This window comes from Lipotes vexillifer, unplaced genomic scaffold (assembly GCF_000442215.2).
Source record: "Lipotes vexillifer unplaced genomic scaffold, Lipotes_vexillifer_v1.1 scaffold68, whole genome shotgun sequence".
Taxonomy (NCBI): domain Eukaryota; kingdom Metazoa; phylum Chordata; class Mammalia; order Artiodactyla; family Lipotidae; genus Lipotes; species Lipotes vexillifer.
The window spans coordinates 1,072,400-1,096,530 of record NW_006791676.1 but is presented as its reverse complement, the minus strand read 5'-3'; the positions used below and the strand labels follow the sequence as shown (position 1 = coordinate 1,096,530).

General features: G+C 35.5%; 1 protein-coding gene across 1 annotated transcript in view; it reads right to left on the bottom strand.

Moving 5' to 3' along the window:
• Positions 1-24,131, bottom strand: part of IFIH1 (interferon induced with helicase C domain 1) — a 55,414-nt gene that overhangs the window by 9,523 nt on the left and 21,760 nt on the right. Inside the window, exons 4-10 of the mRNA XM_007464488.1 lie at positions 18,982-19,086; positions 13,523-13,743; positions 6,078-6,288; positions 4,839-5,056; positions 3,567-3,683; positions 1,025-1,148; positions 233-502 (exon numbers count right to left, since the gene is read on the bottom strand). Coding sequence (XP_007464550.1) covers positions 233-502; positions 1,025-1,148; positions 3,567-3,683; positions 4,839-5,056; positions 6,078-6,288; positions 13,523-13,743; positions 18,982-19,086 — 1,266 coding nt within the window. The remainder of the gene's footprint in view (positions 1-232; positions 503-1,024; positions 1,149-3,566; positions 3,684-4,838; positions 5,057-6,077; positions 6,289-13,522; positions 13,744-18,981; positions 19,087-24,131) is intronic.

Below are 24,131 nucleotides of genomic sequence, written 5' to 3'. Positions count from 1 at the left end.
GTCATCTTGACAATAAAACCAGATGACCAAATGATTAATTATGATCATACAGCTCATGGCTACTTAATCCCAACAATCAGAAATAGCCCCAATATGAGGGGGATTTCTTCTTTCACAATGAAAGATTATTTTAAGAGGGACTTTTGGAGAGCTCTTGAGAAGCAGTGGGCTCATGCCAAAGATGAGACCATGCAAAAATGAGACCATGCAAAAATGTTACACTGATTCTTACCCCAAAATAAAGTCATGAGAAATCCATCTGTCTCATCCAGCTTCAAAGGTTTCTTTTCATCACCTGCATCTTCATCATCACCATCATCATCACTCTCATCACTGTCATCTCCTAGGACTGCAAACTTCTTTTCTTTCTCATCATTGTAGAAAGTTTCAAGGTGATTATATGCATCAATCATTCGGATTGTATCATTAATTTGTAGGGCCTCATTGTACTTCCTCAGATGTTCTGCACAAACACGATCTTTGCGATTTCCTTCTCTTGCAGCTATGAAAAATATGTTATGTAGAGTGAAATAATGATAGAACACCCCCTCAACTGTGGACTTGAATATGTTTATGATACTGACTCGAAAATAGGCTTCACCATGTTTTTGAAATGAGCAAATTAAGGCTCAAAACGTGCCATGAGCACTAAAAGGGGGCAAGTTTTTTGACTCCTAGACTTGCTACTTGTATTCTGCACCAGCAAGAAAACATACTTGACTCATGCTGACTCAGAGGAATGGCATGAAAAACATATTGTTTGCGTTTGCATTTGGAAACAGAGACACTAATATTTATCTTAATATTTTAAATATACAATAAGTGAAAGACTCTGGAGATAAAGAGAAAATGAATTGGTGCCTCTTTCCTTAGAAAAGGAATTAGAACGTGCTTATCCCTGTCCTACTCACAACACAGAAATTCTATTGCCTATTACACTTACTTTCAGTTTGCTTGGGAATATGTGATCTGGAATCATGGCATAAACATGGGATAAATTGTGTTATGTCAAAACCCAAATTACCTTTTTTTTCCATTTGAATGAGCCATTGTTCATAGGGTTGAGTTCCAAAATCTGACATTGGACTGATTTGGCAAAAAATTTGAATCTTTGTCATTATTTCTAGAAGTTTATCTTTAAATGGATCCTAAAAACAAATTATACATTTATTCTTACATGTTTATATTGCTGAATGAATAACATTATCTTTGTTAAAATAATTTCCATGTTATAACAAATTTGATTCAGAATCTTTGTCTAGACAAAGTAACAAGTCACTCTGATCACCTCTTTGTACACTGATTTTTTTATCAGCTTCTCTTTTACTTCAGCCTCGAGCCACACCACACCTGTAACAGGTACCCCTGCTGGAATTTCCAATTTAAAAGTTTACAAAAATAAAATTAATGAATGATATACACTTTGAATGCTAATAGTAATTTTTAAAATATATATTAAAGTAATGCCCCAATTATTTAGAAAGCTTGTAATTTAATTTAGAAAGCATTCCTTTTTGAAGAACTGGTTTCAGTATTATTTCTACCAAAATAAAAAGTTAAAAGGTAGAGTTTTGAAAAAAGCCAGACACAGAAGAGTACATACCATAGGATTTCATTTAAAGTTCAAAAGCAGTCAAAAGCCATCTTTGGTGTTAGAAGTCAGGATAGTAGTTATCCCACAGCGGGTGGGTGACTGGAGGGGAGAATGGGAAGTTTTGAGGGTTATGGCACTGTTCTGTCTCTTGATCTGGATTTTTCTTTTTTTGGCCACACTGCGCAGCATGTGGGTTCTTAGTTCTCCAGGAATCGAACTGGAGCCCCCCTGCATTGGAAGCGCAGAGTCTTAACTACTGGACCACCAGGGAAGTCCCTTGATCTGGATTTTGGTTATACAGGTGTGTTCAGTTTATGGAAATACAGCAATCTGTGCACTTACGAGTTTGAACTTTTCTGTACGTGTGTTATGCTTCAATAAAAAGTATAACCAAAGTTAATTAAGTTAAAAGGTAAGATGGCAAATTCTTTTAAAATATACCCTGAGGGGACTTCCCTGGTGGTCCAGTAGGTAAGACTCTACACTCCCAATGCAGGGGCCCCGGATCTGATCCCTGGTCGGGGAACTAGATCCCACATGCACCCCTCATACATGCTGCAACTAAGAGTCCGCATGCTGCAACTAGGAAGTCCGCATGCCGCAACCAAGAAGTCTGCGTGCCACAACTGGGAGCCAGCACAGCCAAAATTAATTAATTAATTAATTAATTAAAAAATAAATAAATAAAATAAAATATACTCTGAGGATGTTGTGGATTTTTTTTTAGACTGAAGGTCAAATATATTCATTATCACATACATATAAATGAGATAAAAATACCAATTAAAAGGTAAAATGCTGTGAGATTTAAAACTCAGGTATGTCCTACATACAAGAATCAAACATTTATAACATTTTCAAAATGAAAAAATTACATACAAGAGATAAATTATATAGGAGAACAGATTAATAACTATTACTTTGCTCTTTCATTGAGATATAATTGACATATGACGCTATATTAGTTTTTTTTACATCACTTTTTTTTTTCACACACACACACTGTATTTTATTTTTACAAGAGGTAAATAAACTGGCACCAAGCATTGTAAATGGATGACCACAGATGTTGTGGATTTTTTTTAATGATTATGATTAGAAACAGGCATTTAAACTTATCAAATAAAACTGAATAAGTAACAAAAAGTGATGAAAAATAAAGTACATTCAAATGTGCTACTCCAGCTGGAATAGATAGTGCTGTTTTTCAGAATTTCCAAAAGAGAATGACCTATGGCAATTGGTTGCTAACGTTAGTTCAGTTCCTACATTTCAAACACAATGTTATCTGTTACGCATATTTCATAATTCAACATCCTTATGAGGTAGATTTGCAAAGATTACACTTATTATCAAGTACACACAGCTAAAATTTATGATGCTTTTAATATTTTACAAAAGAAAGTACTGACATAATGTACTGGTTATAATGTTCAAACTGACTCTCAGTTGGTTTTTATAACCAGTGAAGGTGTTCATCACAAAAATACCATTAAATTAAATATTTCACTGCTTTACTGTAAGTATTTTCATAAGAAAGTAAATGTGTCAGGTAGGTAGGATTCCCATTATCATTGCCAACTGTAATCTGTTGCCTCTGTTCAGTGTCAGGAAATCAATTCTGGAATTCATCAAGAAAGTAAAAAGAATAAAAGAAACTATGGTGATCCCTCTAGTCTAGCCTTACAACCCTCCTCATCCCCTCCGCCACCCCTACTCCGTCGCGGCTCATATGCAGTCAACCAACTACTGAGCTACTCTTCATATAAACTAGAAAACTGAATGAAGAATTGAAGAGAGACTTCACAGCAGTGCTTTGCTGCCCAATATCAATAAAAAAGGAATGACACTGTAACTTTTTTGCTAAAAATTTAAAATAACATTCTTCAGATGGTCAGTATAAATAATCTTTGCATCGTTCAGTTGTGTACCATATCATCCATCAAATGAATATAAAAATTTAAGCACATACTTCTTTGGTGTCATCTGCAATTACGAACTTTTTACATGGCTCCTTTATTTGGTCTTTAAGTTGATCAGTATTTTCTTTCACGGTTTTAATGGTAAATGCATCAAGATTGGCACATATCTGAAAAAGAGACAGTTTTCAATATTCAAATACTTTCAATTGATTCAATGTAGAATTCTTTCTCATGTAAGAAGTAGGTAGCATGATTTGCTAAACATAGCATTTTAGTATTGCTTTACTGTGGATCTGACTAACCAAAAACATTTAACCTGATAGAGTAAAAAAAGAACTTCTAAATCAAGTTGGTGAAAAATTCCAGAAAAAAAAGTATTTATTTTCATTCCTTACATTCCATTTTCCAGCTGGAAAAATTGACATGGAGAGAGTACAGAAAATTGCAGAGATGGGAAGAGAATGGTTATGAGCTAACCATATTACATGAGTCATTTTAAGGGTCATCTTGACATCCATGGATCATATTACCACTTTCTTCTACATATAAAAGAGGGCAGTGCAAAGACAGGAGCAGCTAAAGCCCATGTGCCTGGATTTGGATTGGAGTTAGTCCTTAATGCTAGTAATAAATTATATGTTGGAACCAATAATTGTGCTTTTGTCTACTCTATATGATTTTTACTGACTTCAACTTAAAGGGACTTAAAATACAAATGCAATGCCTTGGTGCCAACATACTTTGTGAGTTACTCTGAATTCATTCAATGCTTGAGATCAACAATAGTACTTTATGTGTTGTTACCATTTGGGGGCAGCTGACAAGAAATACACCTTTAATTAAAGGTTCTCATATCTCCATTTTCCTATTTAATTTGAATTGCCCAGAATCCGAGTATCACACAGAACCAAAAAAGGCACAGAAGAAAATATACAATTTAGAAACTCATGGAATGTGTATAAAAATTAGAAACTTTCATAGTTTATGCATATTTCTATATCAAGTAGATCATTAAGTTTAACAATAGGGGTAGATATTTAAAAGAAGGTATTTCATTTGCCCCAATTTTTCACTAATTACGTTTGCTTTCCACAGTGTTTGTGATATTGTTCTGTGCCATAGTTATTTATTAAGGCACTTACTGTTTTCTAGAAGATTGAGTGTATTTACTTTGAAGTGTATAGATTTCACTTAAGTGATGATCATGGAATACCATCTTTCACGCACGCCATGGCACTTGGACTTAATCTTACCCAAGAAGCACTGGCATTTCCTTTAACTTCGGTTTTCTTGGTTATGCATAAAGTTAATTATTTACTTACTTTTAAAATGTGTTCTTCAGCTTTGGCTTGCTTTTTGGCCCCTCCAACACCTGGTGATGCTGTCAGTCCCAGTATCTGAGGTAAGGGAATCACTGGTTTGTTTTCTTTCTCAAGTCTGTTGTTTTTCAACTTCTGGTTCAAATAACGCCTCATGATGTTATTATAGACTTCTTCTTTGTTGGTGTGATGGCATTCATCAATAATGATGAGAGAAAAGTCTTAAAAGAAAATTCAAATGGTTCATTTGTCCATCTTGGCAAGGTACAGTGTAAAAGTAGCTAGGAAACTGAGCAGCCAAGCACCTTTCATCTTTTAAGGGGAAATGTAACTAACCTAGCCACCTGTATAAACTATCCCTGTTAGACACTATCCCCACTTAATAGATGAGTTTTGGAAAATTTATAGATCTAAAAAGTGTTACGGGATGGACTTCAAACCCTGGCTTATTCCTCAAAACTCTCAGGATTACATTTTTGTTCTTTAAAAAATATTTAATTTTAAGTTGGTGAATTTTATTTTCATTCTATCAAATGAAAAACATGATTTAAAGAGGAATAACTTTACCTTGCTTTAACATTGCATTTAATTATTAAGATTATATATATTTCTCTCCCCACCTCTCTCCTACCTTTTCTTCCCACCCCCCACAAAATAGAAAGGATTGTATTTTTTCTATGGAGAAGAAGGCATATCTTACAGGATCCACTAATATGTAAAAAGAACTTGTCGGTAATTAAAAATACGGAGTGAATGAAAAGTCCAGTAAGTGTTTGATTTAATAATGACATTCTTATGCAGAACAAAGTGATCTAATTAAAAACTTACCCAACTTTTTGTTTGCTTCCCTAAGGAAGAAGGGTTTGAATGAAAACTTAAGCAATGGAAGACAATCTAAATCAAAATTATCAAGTGGGAGGTTAGGGTTAGCAGATGTAAGCTTTTATACCTAGAATGGATAAACAAGATCCTACTGTACAGCACAGAGAACTATATTCAATAACCTACGATAAGTGATAATGGAAAAGAATATAAAAAAGAATGTATTATATGTAGAAATGAATCATTTTGCTGTACAGCAGAAATTAATACATTGTAAATCAAGTATGCATCAATTAAAAATTGATAAAAAATAATAAATCAAAATTAATCAACATTTTAAAAATTATGTAACTAATACAGCCTCTGTTACTACCTTTAGTATTACTAATTCTTTTTACAAAAATAAACATTTCAACCAACCTGACAACTGTACACCATCATCTTCGCCTTCTTCTAAGTTTAAAAGGGAGTTTTCAAGGATTTGAGCTGTACTGATAATAACATCATGAGACTTGACAACTTCTGGAAATGTTATTTTCAGTTGGGTATCACCACTTAATCTAGTAACATGATACCATTTCTTCAAAAATGGTTCGAACTCTTTGCGGAAGAGCTGTTCAACTAATGGTACCTTTAAAAATGCCAAAGTTAAAAAGAGAGAAAGAGCATTGTCAAACAAAAGGAGTATCGATCAAAGGCCTACTATGTGTCGAGCATTAACAGAGGTGTTTGCATTATCAGTTAATTAGGTGTAACAACCTATCCATCATTCCATTCATTCATGTGTCAATAAGTATTTATTGAATGTCTATTAGGTGTAGACATTGTGTCTGGGACACAAAGATGTTTAAATTATGGTTGACAACTGTCAGGAACTCATTCTAGCTGAGCACATGGACCAAGAATCAACAAAACAAAACAAATTATCACAACATAATGTGATCATTCTCCCATGGAAACACATAGAAAGTGACAGCAAAATGGAAGAAGCAACTGACCCCTCAAAAGAGGGGTTTAGGAGGAATTTTAATCTTGTAAACCATGGGTCAGTGAAGAGATAAACTGAAACTAAGGCTGAATAAGAAATAAATTTTGAGATTGTAAAACAGGGTCAAGCTATAAAGGGCTATGAACACCAAGCAGAGTACTTTAAATTTTGTATAACAGTTCATAGGATCCTTATGAATTGTTCTGTAGAGTTATTTTTTGGGAATCAGGCCAGAGGCAACCTGCCTAAGGAATTGGAGGAAGCAGAAAACCAAAGGTGAAGAGGCAAGACATTGCCTAAGGGAAAGCATGGCAGTGAAAGGATGGACTGCTGGACTAGCTTTGGTGGCTGAGAAAGAAAAAAATAGCAGGTTCCTTAAAAAATAAAAATTCAGTAACCATATGATTCAGCAATCCCACTCCTGGGTGTATATCTGGAAAAGATGAAAACCCTAATTTGAAAAGACACATGCATCCCAGTGTTCATAGCAGCATTATTTACAATAGCCAAGACATGGAAGAAAGCTAAATGTCCATCAGCAGATGAATGGATAAAAAAGATTTGGTATATATACACAATGGCTGAATATTACTCAGCCATAAAAGAGAATTAAATAATGCCACTTGCAGCAACATGGATGGACCTGGAGATTATCCTCCTAAGGGAAGTAAGTCAGACAGAGAAAGACAAATAATGATATGATATCACTTATATGAGGAATCTTAAAAAATGATACAAATGAACTTATTTACAAAATAGAAATAGACTCACAGACATAGAAAACAAACTTATGGGAGTTCCCTAGTGACCTAGTGGTTAGGATTCCGGCCTTTCACTGCCATGGCTCAGGTTCAATCACTGGTCAGGGAACTGAGATCCCACAAGCTGCGTGGTGCAGTCAAAAAGAAGAAAAAAAGAAAAGAAAACAAAAACAAACTTATGATTACCGAAGGGGAAAGGTGGGGGAGGGATAAATTGGGAATTTGGGATTAACAGATACACACTACTATATATAAAATAGATAAATAATAAGGACCTACTGTATAGAACAGGGAACTATGTTCAATATCTTGTAATAACCTATTACAAGGTTATTACATAGTGGAATATATAAGTGGAGGTTATTACTATAGTGGAAAAGAATCTGAAAAAGAGTATATATATATATATATATATAAAACTGAAGCGCTGTGTTGTACACCTGAAACACTATAAATCAATTATACTTCAATTTAAAAACAAGACAAAAACAAAAACACCAAATCAGTGAAAACTCTTTCAGAGAGGCTGTCCAGTGAGTGCGTTGGCACTGAGGTGACTCCACCTGATTGGTGACTCACAGTATTTTCACATTCGCTAACAGGTCAAAATGCAAATCTCCGTGAAGACCCTGACCTGCAGGACCATCACCCTGGAGGAGGAACCCAGTGATATCGTGGAGGATATAAGTGAAAGCTAAAATCCAGAATAAAGAAGGCATCCCCACTGGCCAGCAGAGCTCATCTCTACAGGCAAGCAGATGGAAGATAGCCTCACCCTATCTGACTACAACTTCCAGAAAACATTGCCCTTGCACCTGCTCCTCTGTCGGAGGGGTGGCTGTCAATTCTTCAGTCTTTCATTCACAATGCCCAAATGATGGCATTACTCTTCGTTCTACCCCAATTTACACTTAGAAATTACCAGCTTCGGTAATAGCTGGACCTGTTCAAAGTGTTAATAAAGGTTTTGTTGCATGTAGAGAAAAAAAGAGCTGACTCTCTGTATGTTGTAGTGCCTGCTGAAGGTGGCTGAGATGACACCTCAAGGCTACACATCACTAGTCATTCAGAATAGCTCCTATACTGGGGAAAGGAATAACCAGGCCATCTTGAAGGTCATATCTTAGGAGAATTTGTACAATGGAAGCCCAGGAGTGTACAGTGTGGCAAATAGAGTTGGCAGGAAGAGTTTCAAGGGCAAACATCAAAGAATGTGCATTATACTCCTCATAATTTAATTACCTGATAATGTGATCAGTGGTTATCTTTCCACTGGTCTGCAAGGTATGCATTATTCTTTTTTTTTTTTTTACTGGAGATGAACTCCACTTATGTGAAAAATAAGGGCTGGCTGATCCTCCTGGCTGGAGAGAACTGTGTAGGAAGAACACGTCTTTGTATTATTATTTAGTAGAAATGTTGATGGCTTCTAAGAGTGAATGTGGAGGGGAGAAGGGGTTAAATGGAATCCATGAATTCCAAGGAAACAAAGTGAATCAATAACCAAGTTTGGTAAGTGAGAGAGCATAACACAGGGTAGAAAGAGAAATTTTCAATTAGTGGTTCCCTCCTACGCACCCACCTCCAACCCCAAAGTGAAGTCTCTGGTCTACTTGCCACAAAATCAATTCAGAGATTTGGAAAATACAGACTCCTGAGCCCCACCCAAGAACTACTTAATCTAGGGACCGACCATCTCTGGGGACTGAGTCTTGAAGCTTGTGCTTCTTTTTTTTTTTTTTTTAATTTATTTATTTACTTATTTTTGGCTGCATTAGGTCTTTGTTGCTGCGCATGGACTTTCTCTAGTTGCCGCGAGCAGGGGCTGCTCTTCGTTGCGGTGCGCAGACTTCTCATTGCGATGGCTTCTCTTGTTGCAGAGCACAGTCTCTAGGCGCGCGGGCTTCAGTAGTTGTGGCTTGCGGGCTCTAGAACACAGGCTCAGTAGCTGTGGAGCATGGCTTAGTTGCTCCGCGGCATGTGGGCTTTTCCCAGACCTGGACTCGAACCCGTGTCCCCTGCATTGGCAGGTGGATTCTTAACCACTGAGCCACCAGGGAAGTGGAAGTTTGCCCTTTTACGAAGCTTCCAATATGACATTTAGGTCTTTTTAAAATTTGAGAACCACAGCTCTTATCTTTCTTCCACAAAGTCATTTCCAATTCACTTTTCTAGAACTATTCTTTTCCTTCTACTTATACAAGAAAGAGGAAATAATCTAAGAAGGAAGTCAGCAGAAAAGATTCTGGGGAAGAGAAGGAAAATTAAATTTAGTGGAGATAGCATGCTCCAGAGGAGAGAAAGTGAGCTCTGAAAACAACTGCTCCAGCTACTTGCTTATTGTGTGACCTTGGACAAGGCTCTTAATCATCTCAATTTCCACATTAATAAAGTCAGGAAAATATTAACCTGTGGTGGAATTGTTATGAAAATTAAATGACATATTGCCAGTACTCAGAAAACTTCCCTGGTATTTCGCCATCCTTTTATTCTAGCAGTGGAGAATGACAGAAGGGAGGACCAGTTCACTTCAGAAGAAAAGCGCTCAAGTCTCAGCTCTGCTGCTAATTGGCTGGGATGACCCCTGACAGGCCAATTAAAGCCTCAAAGCCTCTGTTTCCTGATTGGTAAAATGGAGATAATTATGGTTACTTCAAAGAATAGCTGTGTGGTTTTAATGAGATAATATAAAGTGTAATACAATATTTATTATTATATTAATACATATCTCTCATTTCCTAGACTGTAGATTCCTTGAGGGCAGGATCTGCATTTGATTTGTCTTTAAATACTCTCATGTTGTTGAATGATTTAAGAATCTCTATACTATGGAGTGGCATAAAAACCTGAGGTTCTGCCCATAAAGGGTGGGCCGAGATCTTCCAAAGAAGCCGCATCTTCTGGTCTACAGAACAAAAACACATTGTCACAGGTGGTGGCAGGTGTTGGAAATCCTGAGACTCACTTTGGGTGGTGTTGACTTTCTACTGAAGGACACAGAGAGAGCCAGATGCAAGCCCGACATGGCTAACTGGGAGGTGTGTGGGCCTCTTGGAGCCTTTTCCTGAGGTGTGACAGAGTGCCTGCCAAGACTAATCAAACCCAACTGCTACCCACTTCTGCTGAATCATATGGGGCTGCATTATAGCATCTGAAGGAACCTGGGACTTCTCTCTCATGATGTTGAAGCCCTAGATAGGAAATAGAAAGTCTGGGAACACAGGTGGTGTTTTCATTTTTCCCTGCCTCTAAAGGTGATAACTTTGGGAAGGATGGAGGGTGATAAAAGTAAATGGTGTTAGGAACAGGATTTCTCCTTCCTAGATCAAGGGTTATAATACCTTGCCATTGGGCCAAATACAGAATGCAGGTTATATTGACTTATTGGGCCTGAGATTACCTGACTCAATCAAAAAGAATTAAAGCTGAAATTACTTTAAAATTCAAAGAAATGGGTAATAAAGTAAACGATTATGACACAGATGGAAGATCTAGTGAAGGGATTTCTAATAATTCTTAGGGAAAAACAACAGGGAAACAGATCAGGAATTAGACCCATGTCCTTAAATGTCTACACAACAATTCAATGAATATGAGTAACTAATGAGGATAATTTAACATTTAACATGGCTGCAAATGTGCATTTGTAAGTATCACCTCGATCCAATGGGACGAAAGTTTCGCAACCAGAATACAGCACTGAGAGGATAAGGAGTTATACAAAAAGGGGGGTGAGTGAGATGCATACAAAAACATGAGACCTGAAAAGATCAATCAAGATGAATAATATGAAAAAAATAAATGTAAGTATTTGCATTTAGGCTCAAAATTAACTGCACAGAAACAACAAGAGAGGCCTAGTTTAACAGATTTTCAAATGAAAAGGAGCTGCAGATTCTTAGGTTATAGAAAACTCCAGATGAGTCTGTGGTGCCAGAACTGGTGACAAAGGTAAACCCAGTCACGGACCAAATGTCACATCTCATTTCTCCTATACTCTGCACTGAGACTATATCTATAGTATTTTGTCCGGCCCTAGACACTGTGTTTTAACAGGGTTTTAGATAATGTCTGGAAAAGTATGAGCTCTCAGGATGATGAAAAGTCTGGAAACCATGTTATATGAAGAACGTTTAAAGCAACTGGAAGTATTTATCCCAGGAAACTAAGAGAAAAATCACTTTAGAGTCACATGATGCAAGCCTTCCTTCTCTATGTGAAGGGCTGTCATAAGGCAGAAGAATTAAGACTCAGCTTACTCTGTATAATCACAGAGGAACGAACACTAACCAATCAGTGTGTATTCCAGAGAAACAAATTTTGATGAATGCAGGTAGGGCTTTCCAGCAGTAACAGTTGTTCAAAGAATGGATTGAGCTGTCTTGTTAGAAGGAGGACCTCCTTGATATGAGAAGTTACTCAGCAGAGGTGAGAGAACCACTCAGCAATGGATAAAAACTGGATCTCGAAGGAGTCTTTCAACTCTAATAGTCGATGATGCGGTGACCCGTTAAGGGAAGAAAAGGAAGGTGATGAATCAAAAATAATTAATAGGTTTTGAGGCTATGTGCTTCGGAGGAGGTAATATAACCAACAGAGAGACAGACAAGTAGGGAAGGAGAGCTCTTTGGGAGAGCAGATGAAGGGAATGAGCTTGAGGAAATGGCAGAATGTTCAAATGGTATCAAGAGCATCAGCTTAAGTGGTTTCAAATCCAATTAACTTTGTTCTCTTCTCTGGACCTGGCACTTAAGACCCTGCTCACTGGTTAAGGAATTCCACTTTATTAGTTATAAAGGAGGAAGGGATGGAAGAAAGAACTAATATTTACTGAGTTACTCTTAGGCTTTAGATAGATTATCTAATTTAAACTTCCAACCCTGTATAGGGTAGTATTCTTTTATTCACTTTACAGATGAGGAAACTAAAGTAAGAGAAGTTAGTGATTTGCCTGAGATCAAATTACTGGTAGGTAGAAATTGTATTAACACCTGGATTTCTTTTATTCCAAAAGATAATATCCTTAATAAAGGAAATACATGAAAAGCTATGGGAAAAAATTCTAACGTATCACCATTACCACACACACACACACACATACACAAAAACTGTTCTAATAGTGGGCATGTAAGAATAAAGGAGCAATCTTTAGGCTTAGCATGTACATACAAAGTGCATTTGGAGCTACATGACATAAATCATTAAGATAGTGGATTCTGAGTATGTTTCTTTAGTACTGAAAAGCAGGTTGCTACTAAAACTTTCAGCATAATAGAAATCCAAAAAATAGAGGAAAGTTACATATATAGTCTATTACTATAATTTCTGTAAAGGAGTAAATGAGAATCTAGTTACCATAAGTAATGGGAAAAAAGACTGTTTCTGGTCATGGAAAAGTGTACTCAATTTTACTCCATAAAATGCTAAAGATTAATATCCCCAATTTGCAAATTTATCAATTAATAAACTCTGATGTATCTGAATAAAGCTCAGGTAACTAGATTTTGTTTAAAATGAAGGAGACCTATACCTGTTTATGAAGATAGGCTTCAAAAAATCCTAAGATATAAATACTAAAGAAAATCTCAGTTGCATTGAATGATATATGTATATATTTACATATACAAAATATCTGAAATTATTTATCTATTTAATTTGATATAAATCAGCCAAATATTCACTTAATTTTCTCTTCACCTTCAAACCAAATTGCATATATTCTGGATAAAGAGCACTTGCCACTTTTGACTAAGGGTCAGAGACTCTAGAACACAATGTTTAAGCCTAGATTCCAGGGATATTTTGAGGTCATTTATGTTCATATGCAGTGATAAATTAGTACCAGTTCACCTTAAAGAAAATCTGGGTAAAATACTCTTTATACCTCAGTTACAGCTATTTAACTTAATGTTCTGGCTTAAGAGAAAAAAAATCGACTTTAACGGCTAATAACTGAGATATTACGTATAGCTGGAAAAGCAAAGATTTAAAATAAATTACTTATTTTTCCTAATTAAACTAAATGTGTGATCCATTGTTACAAATGTCACTATACAAATGCTTCAGAAAAATAAAATGAAAATAAACCATGTTCTATTTATGTGCTGTCTGAATACCTTATTGACAAGGACTATAACTTTTCCAAGTTCAGATGCTTTTTTCTTCTTGTCCAAGTGATCCTTGGCAATGTAAACGGCCACTCTGGTTTTCCCACTCCCTGTAGGGAGGCATATAATGATATTCTTCCCCTCCAAGGCTGGCTGGGCCACTTCCAGTTGGTAAGGCCTGAGATGCATTTCTGGCTCAGGGGATGCTCTTTGTACTGCATTCTCTTCATCTGAAGGAGGTGAAAAGGAAGAAAAATAAGGAAATAGGCAACAAAATAACTAAGGCTAGGAGGCCTGAAACTGAACACAAATATCGTGGCTTAAATTTCCTTTTACGTGTGGTCCAAACCAAGTTTCTATTTTCTGTACCAAATGCGTGTCAGCTCTCTGCATCTGCAGGATACAACCCAAGCGCTATGGAAGTGGCCTGGGGAGATGGGGGTACAGAGGGAATGAATTAAGAGGATGGAGGCCTAGGAGGGGGCAACACAGAAGAGTCTTTTCACAGAGTGGGCAAAGCCAAGTGGAAATGACTGTGGTGCAGACTTGGCAGTTTATGGTTCGTAATGCATCAGACTTGCCATTTCTCTGTGGAACCATTCTGCCCCACTTTTTTCTCTTAGCCTTTCCACCAACAGATCAAGAGGAACTGGGAAAGTAGGACTCATTTGTCCTCCTTGTTCTGTATTTCCCCTCACTTTTTATTGCAGAGAAGTATTAGAGCTGATGCTACTTTTCTTCATTTGAAAAACTTTACCTGACAAACCAAATACCAAAGAGCATTTCTATCTATCATCTATCTATCTATCTATCTATCTATCATCTATCTCAAATATCTAAAAATGGTTCCCCCCAAATCCCATTTTTGCCATTTAAGACAAACAGATTAAACAGAAGCAATATTTAGGGAAAAGGAAAACCTCCTGTGCTAGCCTTTAATTTTTATGTTTTCACTGAAAGATGAAAAACGATTTTGTTGGTTTTAACTGAATTGTAACTAATTTTGCCATTTGGTTTTGAATGTGATTTTTATCACTTCTTTATAAGTATGTCTCCACATATTCATATTTTCCTGAAACTCAAAGCACAATATATTAAAAATATTTCCAATTAACATAGATTTCTAAATTTAAAATACTGATAAAATAAGTACTAACATACATTAATTTTATAAACATTAGAATCAAATCATTATAATATATCTTGGTTTAAATATATTTTGTTTAGAAGTGACCATATTTATCTAATCAGTCAGGGGAAAAGATCTAAAAATGTATAACTTACCATGTGGAATGCAGTAAAATAAATATTACATCAATTTAAAAGCCCATCTTATGCTTTACGTAATTACAGAAAAAATGAAATGACAGCACTTATCAGTATTTCATTACACGTGAAGTAAGCATTCTTTCCCTTATCAATGATTGCAATAAAACTAAACTAACATAATCCCATTAACTTCAAAAAAGTTGCTGATGGTTCCATTTCAGGAACTGGATGATTCTATTTAACTGGGTTTTAACTTGTTGTTATAGCACTCTCTGAACAGGTAGGAAAATTCACACCAAACACCACTTAGTAAAGGGTCATCTACTAACCTGGCAGGAAATTTGCCTTCTGTATGGATGAGTAAACACATGCAATACATTTACGTTATCATTGGCTCATCTGCTGATCCATTTACTATGACTGTCAGGAAAAACTCATTCAAGATCACCAGCTTTTAAAAACATACATTGACAAGTTTTCTTTACATGCTTGTTTTGAACTCTATAGCAATTATAATTCATCTTTATTATATTTATGTAAGATTCAAGTTGATTTAAGAATATCATTATTTCTCTAAGTGGCTTTTATAGATTATCAAAATTCTAATATTCCACCTATATTTTGAGCATTTGCCACCTAACTTTTACAAAAGAGCCAGAATGTTTGCAAAGGAAGATGTATTTTAAATTGTGTTTTAACACCAAGATCCAGGAATTTACTTTTGCTATATTGCCATTTGAGGTAGGAAATTTATGAAAAGATATTAGCAAATTCTCTCTGTTTAATTTCACTCTAGGTACATTTTTTCATAGATTTAAGAAAATAATAAAATTCAGCTTCCCTCAAAATAGTTGCATGTACTTTTTTAATAATCATTTTCCCCTTTTCTTTTTCATGCTTACTACTACATCCTTGGGTAACAAAAATTAAAAAGAGAAACTGAGACCAATTTTCTAAGTCTCTTTTCCGGGAATCTAAAATGACGTCAAATGAGTAAGACATCAATATCCCTCATGTATATTAGATATTTGTTGTACTAATATGCTTAAGAAGAGTTAAGAGCTTTTGTGTTCAAAATTTAATTCTTGAACCAAATGCATGATGTTTACTGTTACTTATCTAGTCATGTGCCACTAATTCATTCCGAAGTAAACATTTACTGGGTGCCTACTAAATGCCAGGCACTCCCAAGAACACAGTCCTTGTTTTCAAGGACTTCAGAGGCTAGGGCACTCCACTACTGCCACTGAAAATATCTGGCTAGTGGACAGATCAATATCTTCCATATTTTTTTGAGTCAAGTCCAGGAAACTTGATGGGTGCCCCAAGTTTAAAAGAGAGGCACAGAGTGAATATGGAAAAATTAGAGCTGGATTCATTGTGAGGATAGCATCCAAAGAAAAAGAGCTGGGTGAGTGCTAAATATTCAGCCTGATTCCTGCCTTATCACATCCTCTGACATAGGGATGGAAGAATGTATCCACATAAGCAACGAAAAGAGAATTTTCTCTTCTCTGCCACCAGAAGGAGAGAATTGGGCTGGTATCAAGGAGCCAGGAGCCAATTTCCTTTATAAAAAAAAAAATGTTTGGGTTTTGTTTGTTTGTTGTTTTTGGCTCTCTTTGAAAAGCAAAATCAATTAAATGCAACAACGAAAATGGTATTTAAAATATGCACAGGCTTTCAGTAACATTGTGCCCATCCTCTATGACAAATATTAATCAAAGACCTTAAAGTTATACTATACCATACAAATGGTCAAAAAATGAAATCAAATAGGGCTTAAATAATATTCTATTGGAACTACACCATGTGGCAAATTTCATTCTCACATTGATTTTGACAGCTGAGTTATTCTTGGAGAGAAAAGGTCTGTCACTGCATGTGTTTGAAATCGACAAAGTATTCTTTTACCTATAGTATGTAACCCCAGAAAAATACACCATTCCAGCTGGAGAAATATTAACAGATATTACCTCGACATAGTAAGGAAACACTTTTTATATATCAGGCCAATGTGCACTGCCAAAAATATTGCCACTTTGAGAGAAGCAGTATATCTCTCTGAGAATGAGAAACAGAAAAACAAAAAAGCCTCCCATAGTATAATTAGAATATTTAAACTTTAAAAGTGCCACTAATTATGCTTTACTATGGCATAATAATATTTCTAAGAAGGAACTTAATGTCACATCCATGATCCTCATGGCCCATCATGTGACCTCTGAAGGTGGACAAAGGGCATGTGGAATAGGGTCCGTTTGATGTCAACCTCAGAAGTTAAAACATAATCCCAAACACTGCAATGCTTTCAGTGATTCAATATGTGTTTAACAATTCACAGTTTACATAAACCTGTTTTTGAGTTAATTTCCACTTCAGCCTATATCATGCACCTGAGGGAAAGGAATTTCAGAATTTTATAATTTCAGAATTTTGCTACCCACTATGCAATTTTATACCCACTAGTCTTTGTTCCTAAACACTGACCATCCAGAGCTTCAATGAGTGCCCTTTAAAAATGTGTTTGTCTTCAAATGTATTTGCCTTTGAAAATGTATTTGCTTTTTAAAAGTAGGTTGCATTCAGATTTATCATGTCTTTCATGCCACATTGAAGACTGAAAATCAGTAAATAGTTACATTTGCTAACAGCTCGAAACTGACAAAATTCCCGGCACATAGAGAATATCCATTAAATATTTATTAAATGAATGAATATTGTTGAAAAGCCCTTACTTAGACAAACAAAAATTAGGATGAGGTTCAGAAGCTTAAAGCAACCATAAAGATGTTAAATATTAGCTAGATTATATTTTGAGTTCTAGCATCAATAGCATTTAATAAAAATGTTAAATATTAAATTTAACAGTTGTATAACAAGCATAGAAAAAACAAATACAATCTACAGAAATATGCACATGGCAAGAACTTAATAAACACTGACTAAATTGAACAGAAAATTAATTAACCCTTTTTAATTAACATTAAAGTTATGACTGACATTTGGTGAATCGTGTTTCCTCAAACCAACTTGTTCTAAGAGATTCAGGGGTGTTACTAAGAGAAAAGGGCATTTAAATAAAAGAGGTGGTACATTCCAATTGGGAAAGCTTTTAGGGCAGATGGCCATCTATATGTAAACTGCTTTGCCCCTTTAGGCCTATTGTAGATGTAAATTTCTAGAATCCTTCTGACAATGCAGGATAATCTAAAGTACACAATATTTTCTCTGTGTTTTCTACAACTCAATCACAGAAAGAATGAAGAATGAAGTAATTTGTTCTTAATTTGCCATTTTGCTGCTGCCTCTTAGCTGGCCACATTGCAAAACATTGTTTTTTGTTTGCGCTAATTTGTTAAGTTTAATTATAAAATATTTCAAACATATAGCCAAATATTAGAAAGTTGTGTAACAGACATCCAAGGACCCATCATCCATTCTTAAAAGATGTTAACATTTTACCTCAGTAATAATAATGGAAGTGCACATTCAAAGAACAGAAAGAAGAGATTTGAAATCGATCAGACAGACAAAAGTTGGGGAGTCTGATAACAGGATGTCTTGCTAAAGTGTGGGGATTGGGAAGAGGCACTCTTATTTATTGCTGGAGGGATATTCAAATGACATGAAGAACAATTTGGGAAATACCTAGTAAATTTCTCATTTAGTGATGAAAATATTTTGCAAACTCAATTAAAGAGGTGTTTATACAAATTGAAATTCTTTTAACTATATGTGTAAATTCTAGCTCTTATTTTAAGAAGGACTCATTATATGCCATTAACTACAGTCATACTCATCTTATTGATAGTATTTTTTATTTATAACGTATTTTAATTTTTAAAAATTAGGGGTTGGAAATAAATGTACAAAATTGAGTACATAATTTGAAAGCAGTCAGATTAATTGAAACAGATCACATAAATAACATAGATTACATGATTCTATGGAACATGGCATATGCCAGACCAAAAAGCTATGTGCTGGATCAAAATTAGAGAGCTTGATTCTAAGACTTTTGTAAGTTGTACTTTTAAAGAAAGTGAATGGCAAAGTTCCAAAATTACTTCAACTGTAGAAAAGAATTGCTTTAATTGCATAAATACATTAGGGAGGGTATGAACAGCCCCCATGCTTTCCACTATATGGTGTCTTATTTCACACTTTTTAAGGTTTACACAACAGTTAGGCAGTACCTGAATCACTTCCCATGGTGCCTGAATCACTGCCCATGTTGCTGTTATGTCCAAGACTTTCATCTAAGCAGCTGACACTTCCTTCTGCCAAACTTGTGTCTGATTCTGCAAAGGAAAACATTTTAAAATATTTTAAAAATATTTCTGAGAATAAACGTATTTTAACTGCACACCTCTACAGCACACAGTACATACAGTTCAATGCAAGTAGAGAAGGCACACCCAGACGACTACGAATAAAAGGTAAGAGTTTCTGGCAAGCAACGTTTAAAAACTCCACTATGGATGAGCAGCTGTCGGGGACTGAATCAAATACATATATCTACCTACTTAAAGTACCATTCATCCAATATGAGAGGTCATGCAAATTTGTAATGGTCTATGACTTTTGTCGTCCCCCTATGTATACATTTTGTCCAAAAAAAGAAGATCTAGGCCTGATAATGTCATTTAAACAAAAGTACTATATAGAAACCATTGAGTCATTTTCATGTAAAATGGTAGAGAATTAATAAATTATAGAAAAATTAATTAATGAAGTACATGGTTCTACTGATAGGTTATGAAAATAGCAGTTCAGTGATACACATAAAATCTCACAAAGAATTTACTCAGGAAGAATATCATGAAAGCCTGGCATTGCAGTGGCACTAGGAGCTTACGTGAAGTTGGAAATAATTTTTTTTCTTTACTGTACGTAAACTAAGCTTGCATCAAAGAATTACAATTAATATGAGGGGCAAGGGTACGTCTTTCACTTATTAATCCTGATTTTTTCTTTTCAGTACTCAGTATCAATTCCTTTTGAAAACCTTCCTTCCATCAAGGGAAAACTTCCCTCCTTACAGTTTATTTCCAAGGATTTATGCAATCCCACCCGCAAGGATCAGAACTATTGCTAAACTGGTAAAAATAAATGAAAGATGGTTACAGATGTTGGTTTTGGAATTAGAAAGACTTGTGAAATTTGCTGTTGGCAATGCTGTGAGCCTAACTTCCTTCCCCTTATTTAAAATGGGGCCAGTAGAGGCACAAGCTATTATAAAATAGCTTATTACAAAATAAGCTACAGGATATATTGTACAACACAGGGAATATAGCCAATAGTTTACAATAACTATAAACAGTATAACCTTTAAAAATTGTGTACTCCTGTAACCTATATAAATATTGTGCATCAACTATACTTCAATAAAATAAATATAAATGAATAAAATAAAAAATAAAATGGAGCTAGCACAATTTAACTCACAGGATTTGACAACCATGGAGTAATATTAGGTACAACAAGCTCTTTGCACTTTAATTGCTGGTGACTGGAAAATGAAATAAAATTCAAGTAGTTGGTGGATTACTAGGGCAAGATGTCATTTAAAAATCTCTTGGGAATTCCCTGGCTGTCCAGTGGTTAGGACTCTGTGTTTTCACTGCTGGGGCCTGGGTTCAATCCTGGTTGGGGAACTAAGATCCTGCAAGCCATGCGGTGCAGCTTAAATAAATAAATAAATAAATAAATAAATAAATAAATAAATAAAATATCTTTACAATTAATAATATTTCATAATATTTATATGTGTTAGATAATTATTATTTTATGCTAAAGCTTCAAAATGCATTAAATAAATTATATTAAAGAAGGCTTAAGCTATGTAAAACTAGTCTGAGTGTCACATATTTAAACTGGAAATAGAAACGGGTGAAAAACAGACAGTATGTTATCAGTAAAATGTCTCTGGAAAGGGACAACATACAACTCCTTAAATCTACAAGTATCTTCTTTTTCTTTAGTTATTTCAGTTTTTAAGTCAGGTATGTTGAGGTATAATTTCCATACTGTAAAACATCACTCTTTTTTTTTTTTTTTTTTTTGCGATATGTGGGCCTCTCACTGTCGTGGCCTTTCCCGTTGCCAGACGCGCAAGCTCAGCGGCCATGGCCCACGGGCCCAGCCGCTCCGCGGCATGTGGGATCCTCCCAGACCGGGGCACGAACCCGCGTCCCCTGCATCGGCAGGCGGACTCCCAACCACTGCGCCACCAGGGAGGCCCAAAACATCACTCTTTTTAGGTGGATAGTTTGATGAGTTGACAAATGTATAGTTTTGTAACCACCATCACAATCAAGATTTTTCCATCACCTCAAAATCCCCTCAAGCCCCTTTGTTGTCACTGCCCTCCTGCGGTCCCGTGGCAATCACTGATTTGGTTTCTGCTCCTAGAGTTTTGCCTTTTCCAGAATATCATATTAATGAATTCAGGCAATATGTAGCCTTTATGTTTGGCTTTGTTAACTTAGCATAAGACATTCAAGATGCATTCACATTGCTGTTTATATCAGTAATTTGTTCCTTTTTATTGCCGACTACTATTCCATTGAGCATCTGTGACGTGTGTCTGTGACATCTCCCTTCCAACTTGGATAAGCCCATTTAGCTTGGGAAATATAATGGAATTACAGCCAATGCCAATTAAATATGTAAGATAGCTTTCTTAAAAGTTAAAAGAAAGCTTAAAAGAAATTTGTAAAAAAAAAATTGTCAATGGACTTACATACTGTTTAAATATATTAGCACAACACAAATATACTCATGTGAAAATACTGTGCTTACCAGTTGTCGTAGATTAGCTTTGAAACTCAGATTTGAGGAATCCCTTATGATCACACGGGAAAGCCTGTATATCTCACTGAGAGATTTTAAATCTGGCACTTTGCAATTCCCAGAGGTATGCCTTGTTAGGAACTCAGAGGCGAGTGTGGGATAGAACTGTCAAGTAGGAGAGCGTTTTGGGCAGATGTACTGATGAAAAGAGAGTATGAGTTGTAAGGAAAAGGCAAGGTGTAAAATGAGATGGGGAAAATGTCACCGCAAGGATAATTCTAGATCTAGAAAGAGAGACCAAGATTTTTAAGGCAAAAAAAGTGAATTTTGACATGCTTTTCACTTGTTTTAAATGTGGTATTGAGAACTGAAGACAATGCCAAAAACACTGAAAAACACTAACAAATATTATCTAAAACTGAACACTGTATCTTTAAGTTTTCCACTAAGTATAATCCAGATGGAAATTATACTTGATTTTCATTTCATTTTCTAATCACTAGCAGTTAAACCACTATCTTAGACCTCCTCCATGTATATGTAAAGTCAGGATTTTCCCCAAGCTTTGTTCCAACATACATAAGGTTTGGGAGAGCTGCTTAATGCAACGTGCGTGAATAATTTATGAATATTAAAGAAAGTTACTACCAAAATAGGGTATTATTAATTAAGTTCATTATCTGGATTATTCTGATTTAGCAGACAAATCTGCAATGTGTCAGAGGACACTGAGCTCAGTGCTTCCACAGATGTAATGCAAGTGATATTTTAAGCTCTCAACATCCTATGTGGTAGATACCTATTATCACCTCAGTTTCATAGGTGAGAAACCAGGTCTCAGAGAGGTTAAATGATTTATCCAGATCACACAGCTAGAATGGAGCAGGGCTGGGAGTCTCATTTTCTGAATCCAAGTCTACCATTCCAGTGTTGTTTTTTTTTTCTAAGCAACTTAATAAAGTTTATTTTCAAAGTAACAAATGAAAACTTTTCATGGTTAAGATGAGCAACTCCAGTTTTTCTCTTCCTGTGACTTCTGAGATTTGTTTTTTTAATAGATGTTTATTGGAGTATAATAGCTTCACAATACTGTGTTAGTTTATGTTGCACAATAAAGTGAATCAGCCATATGCATACACGTGTCCCCATATCCCCTCCCTCTTGAGCCTCCCTCCCATCCTCCTTATCCCACCCCTCTAGTTCATCGCAAAGCACAGAGCCGATCTCCCTGTGCTATGCTGCTGCTTCCCACCAGCCAACTATTTTACATTCAGTATTGTATATATGTTGATGCTACTCTCACTTTGCCCCAGCTTCACGCTCCCACCCCACGTCATCAAGTCCATTCTCTATGCCTACCTATTTATTCCTGCCCTGCGACTAGAGGCCAAGAGGCACATGAAAAGATGCTCAACATCACTAATCATTAGAGAAATGCAAATCAAAACTACAATGAGGTATCACCTCACGCCAGTCAGAATGGCCATTATCAAAAAATCTGGAAACAATAAATGCTGGAAAGGGTGTGGTGAAAAGGGAACCCTCCTGCACTGTTGGTGGGAATGTAAGTTGATACCACCACTCTGGAAAACAGTATGGAGTTTCCTTAAAAAATTAAAAAGAGAACTACCATACGACCCAGTAATCCCAGTACTGGGCATATACCCTGAGGAAACCATAATTCAAAAAGAGTCACGTACCACAATGTTCATTGCAGCACTATTTACAATAGCTAGGACATGGAAGCAACCTAAGTGTCCATCGACAGATGAATGGATAAAGAAGATGTGGCACATATATACAATGGAATATTACTCAGCCATAAAAAGAAATGAAATTCCAGTGCTTTTTGCCCAATGCCTAGCATGACTGATGATCATTGTAAAGCTTTGTAAACAAGCAAACAGTACTGTATCCATAGTGTTAAGTGAAATGAAAGGTTTTTTATTTTTTTTAAGTTTTCATTGTAATGTCAAGTTTTCTATCAATCTTGAAGTAGCTTATCTTTCCAGGAAAAAAGTTAGAGATTATTTTATTTTGCTAACTAACATCTCTGATTTCACCCACAAACTTTCATTTACTTTACTTTTAAACATCCACACTGTTTTTTTATAATTTTTATTTTATATTGGAGTATAGTTGATTAAACATCTGCACTAAGTTTTAAACATTTTCTGCACACAAATAAAAGAAGAGCATTTCTATCTTTCTTAAAAATTAAAATTAAAGTTAATTAAAATTATTTGCAATAATTCGGCTAGAGATCATTATGAAAATGAAAGTGAACAGATAGAGGTATATTTCTTTGTCATTTTAAAGATATATAAATCTCTAGTTTCTCAACACAAAAATAATTTTGTTTCCTTGGCAGCAAATTCTTATTCATTTGATTTTTTCATAGAAACAGAAGTACTAAAGGAAATAACTCTAATAATTAAAGAAAATATATTCTCTCCCATAACATTGAGAATACCTTTCCCAGATATTTTATTCCTGCATTCACCTAAAGAAATCATGTTACACACACACACACACACACACACACACACAC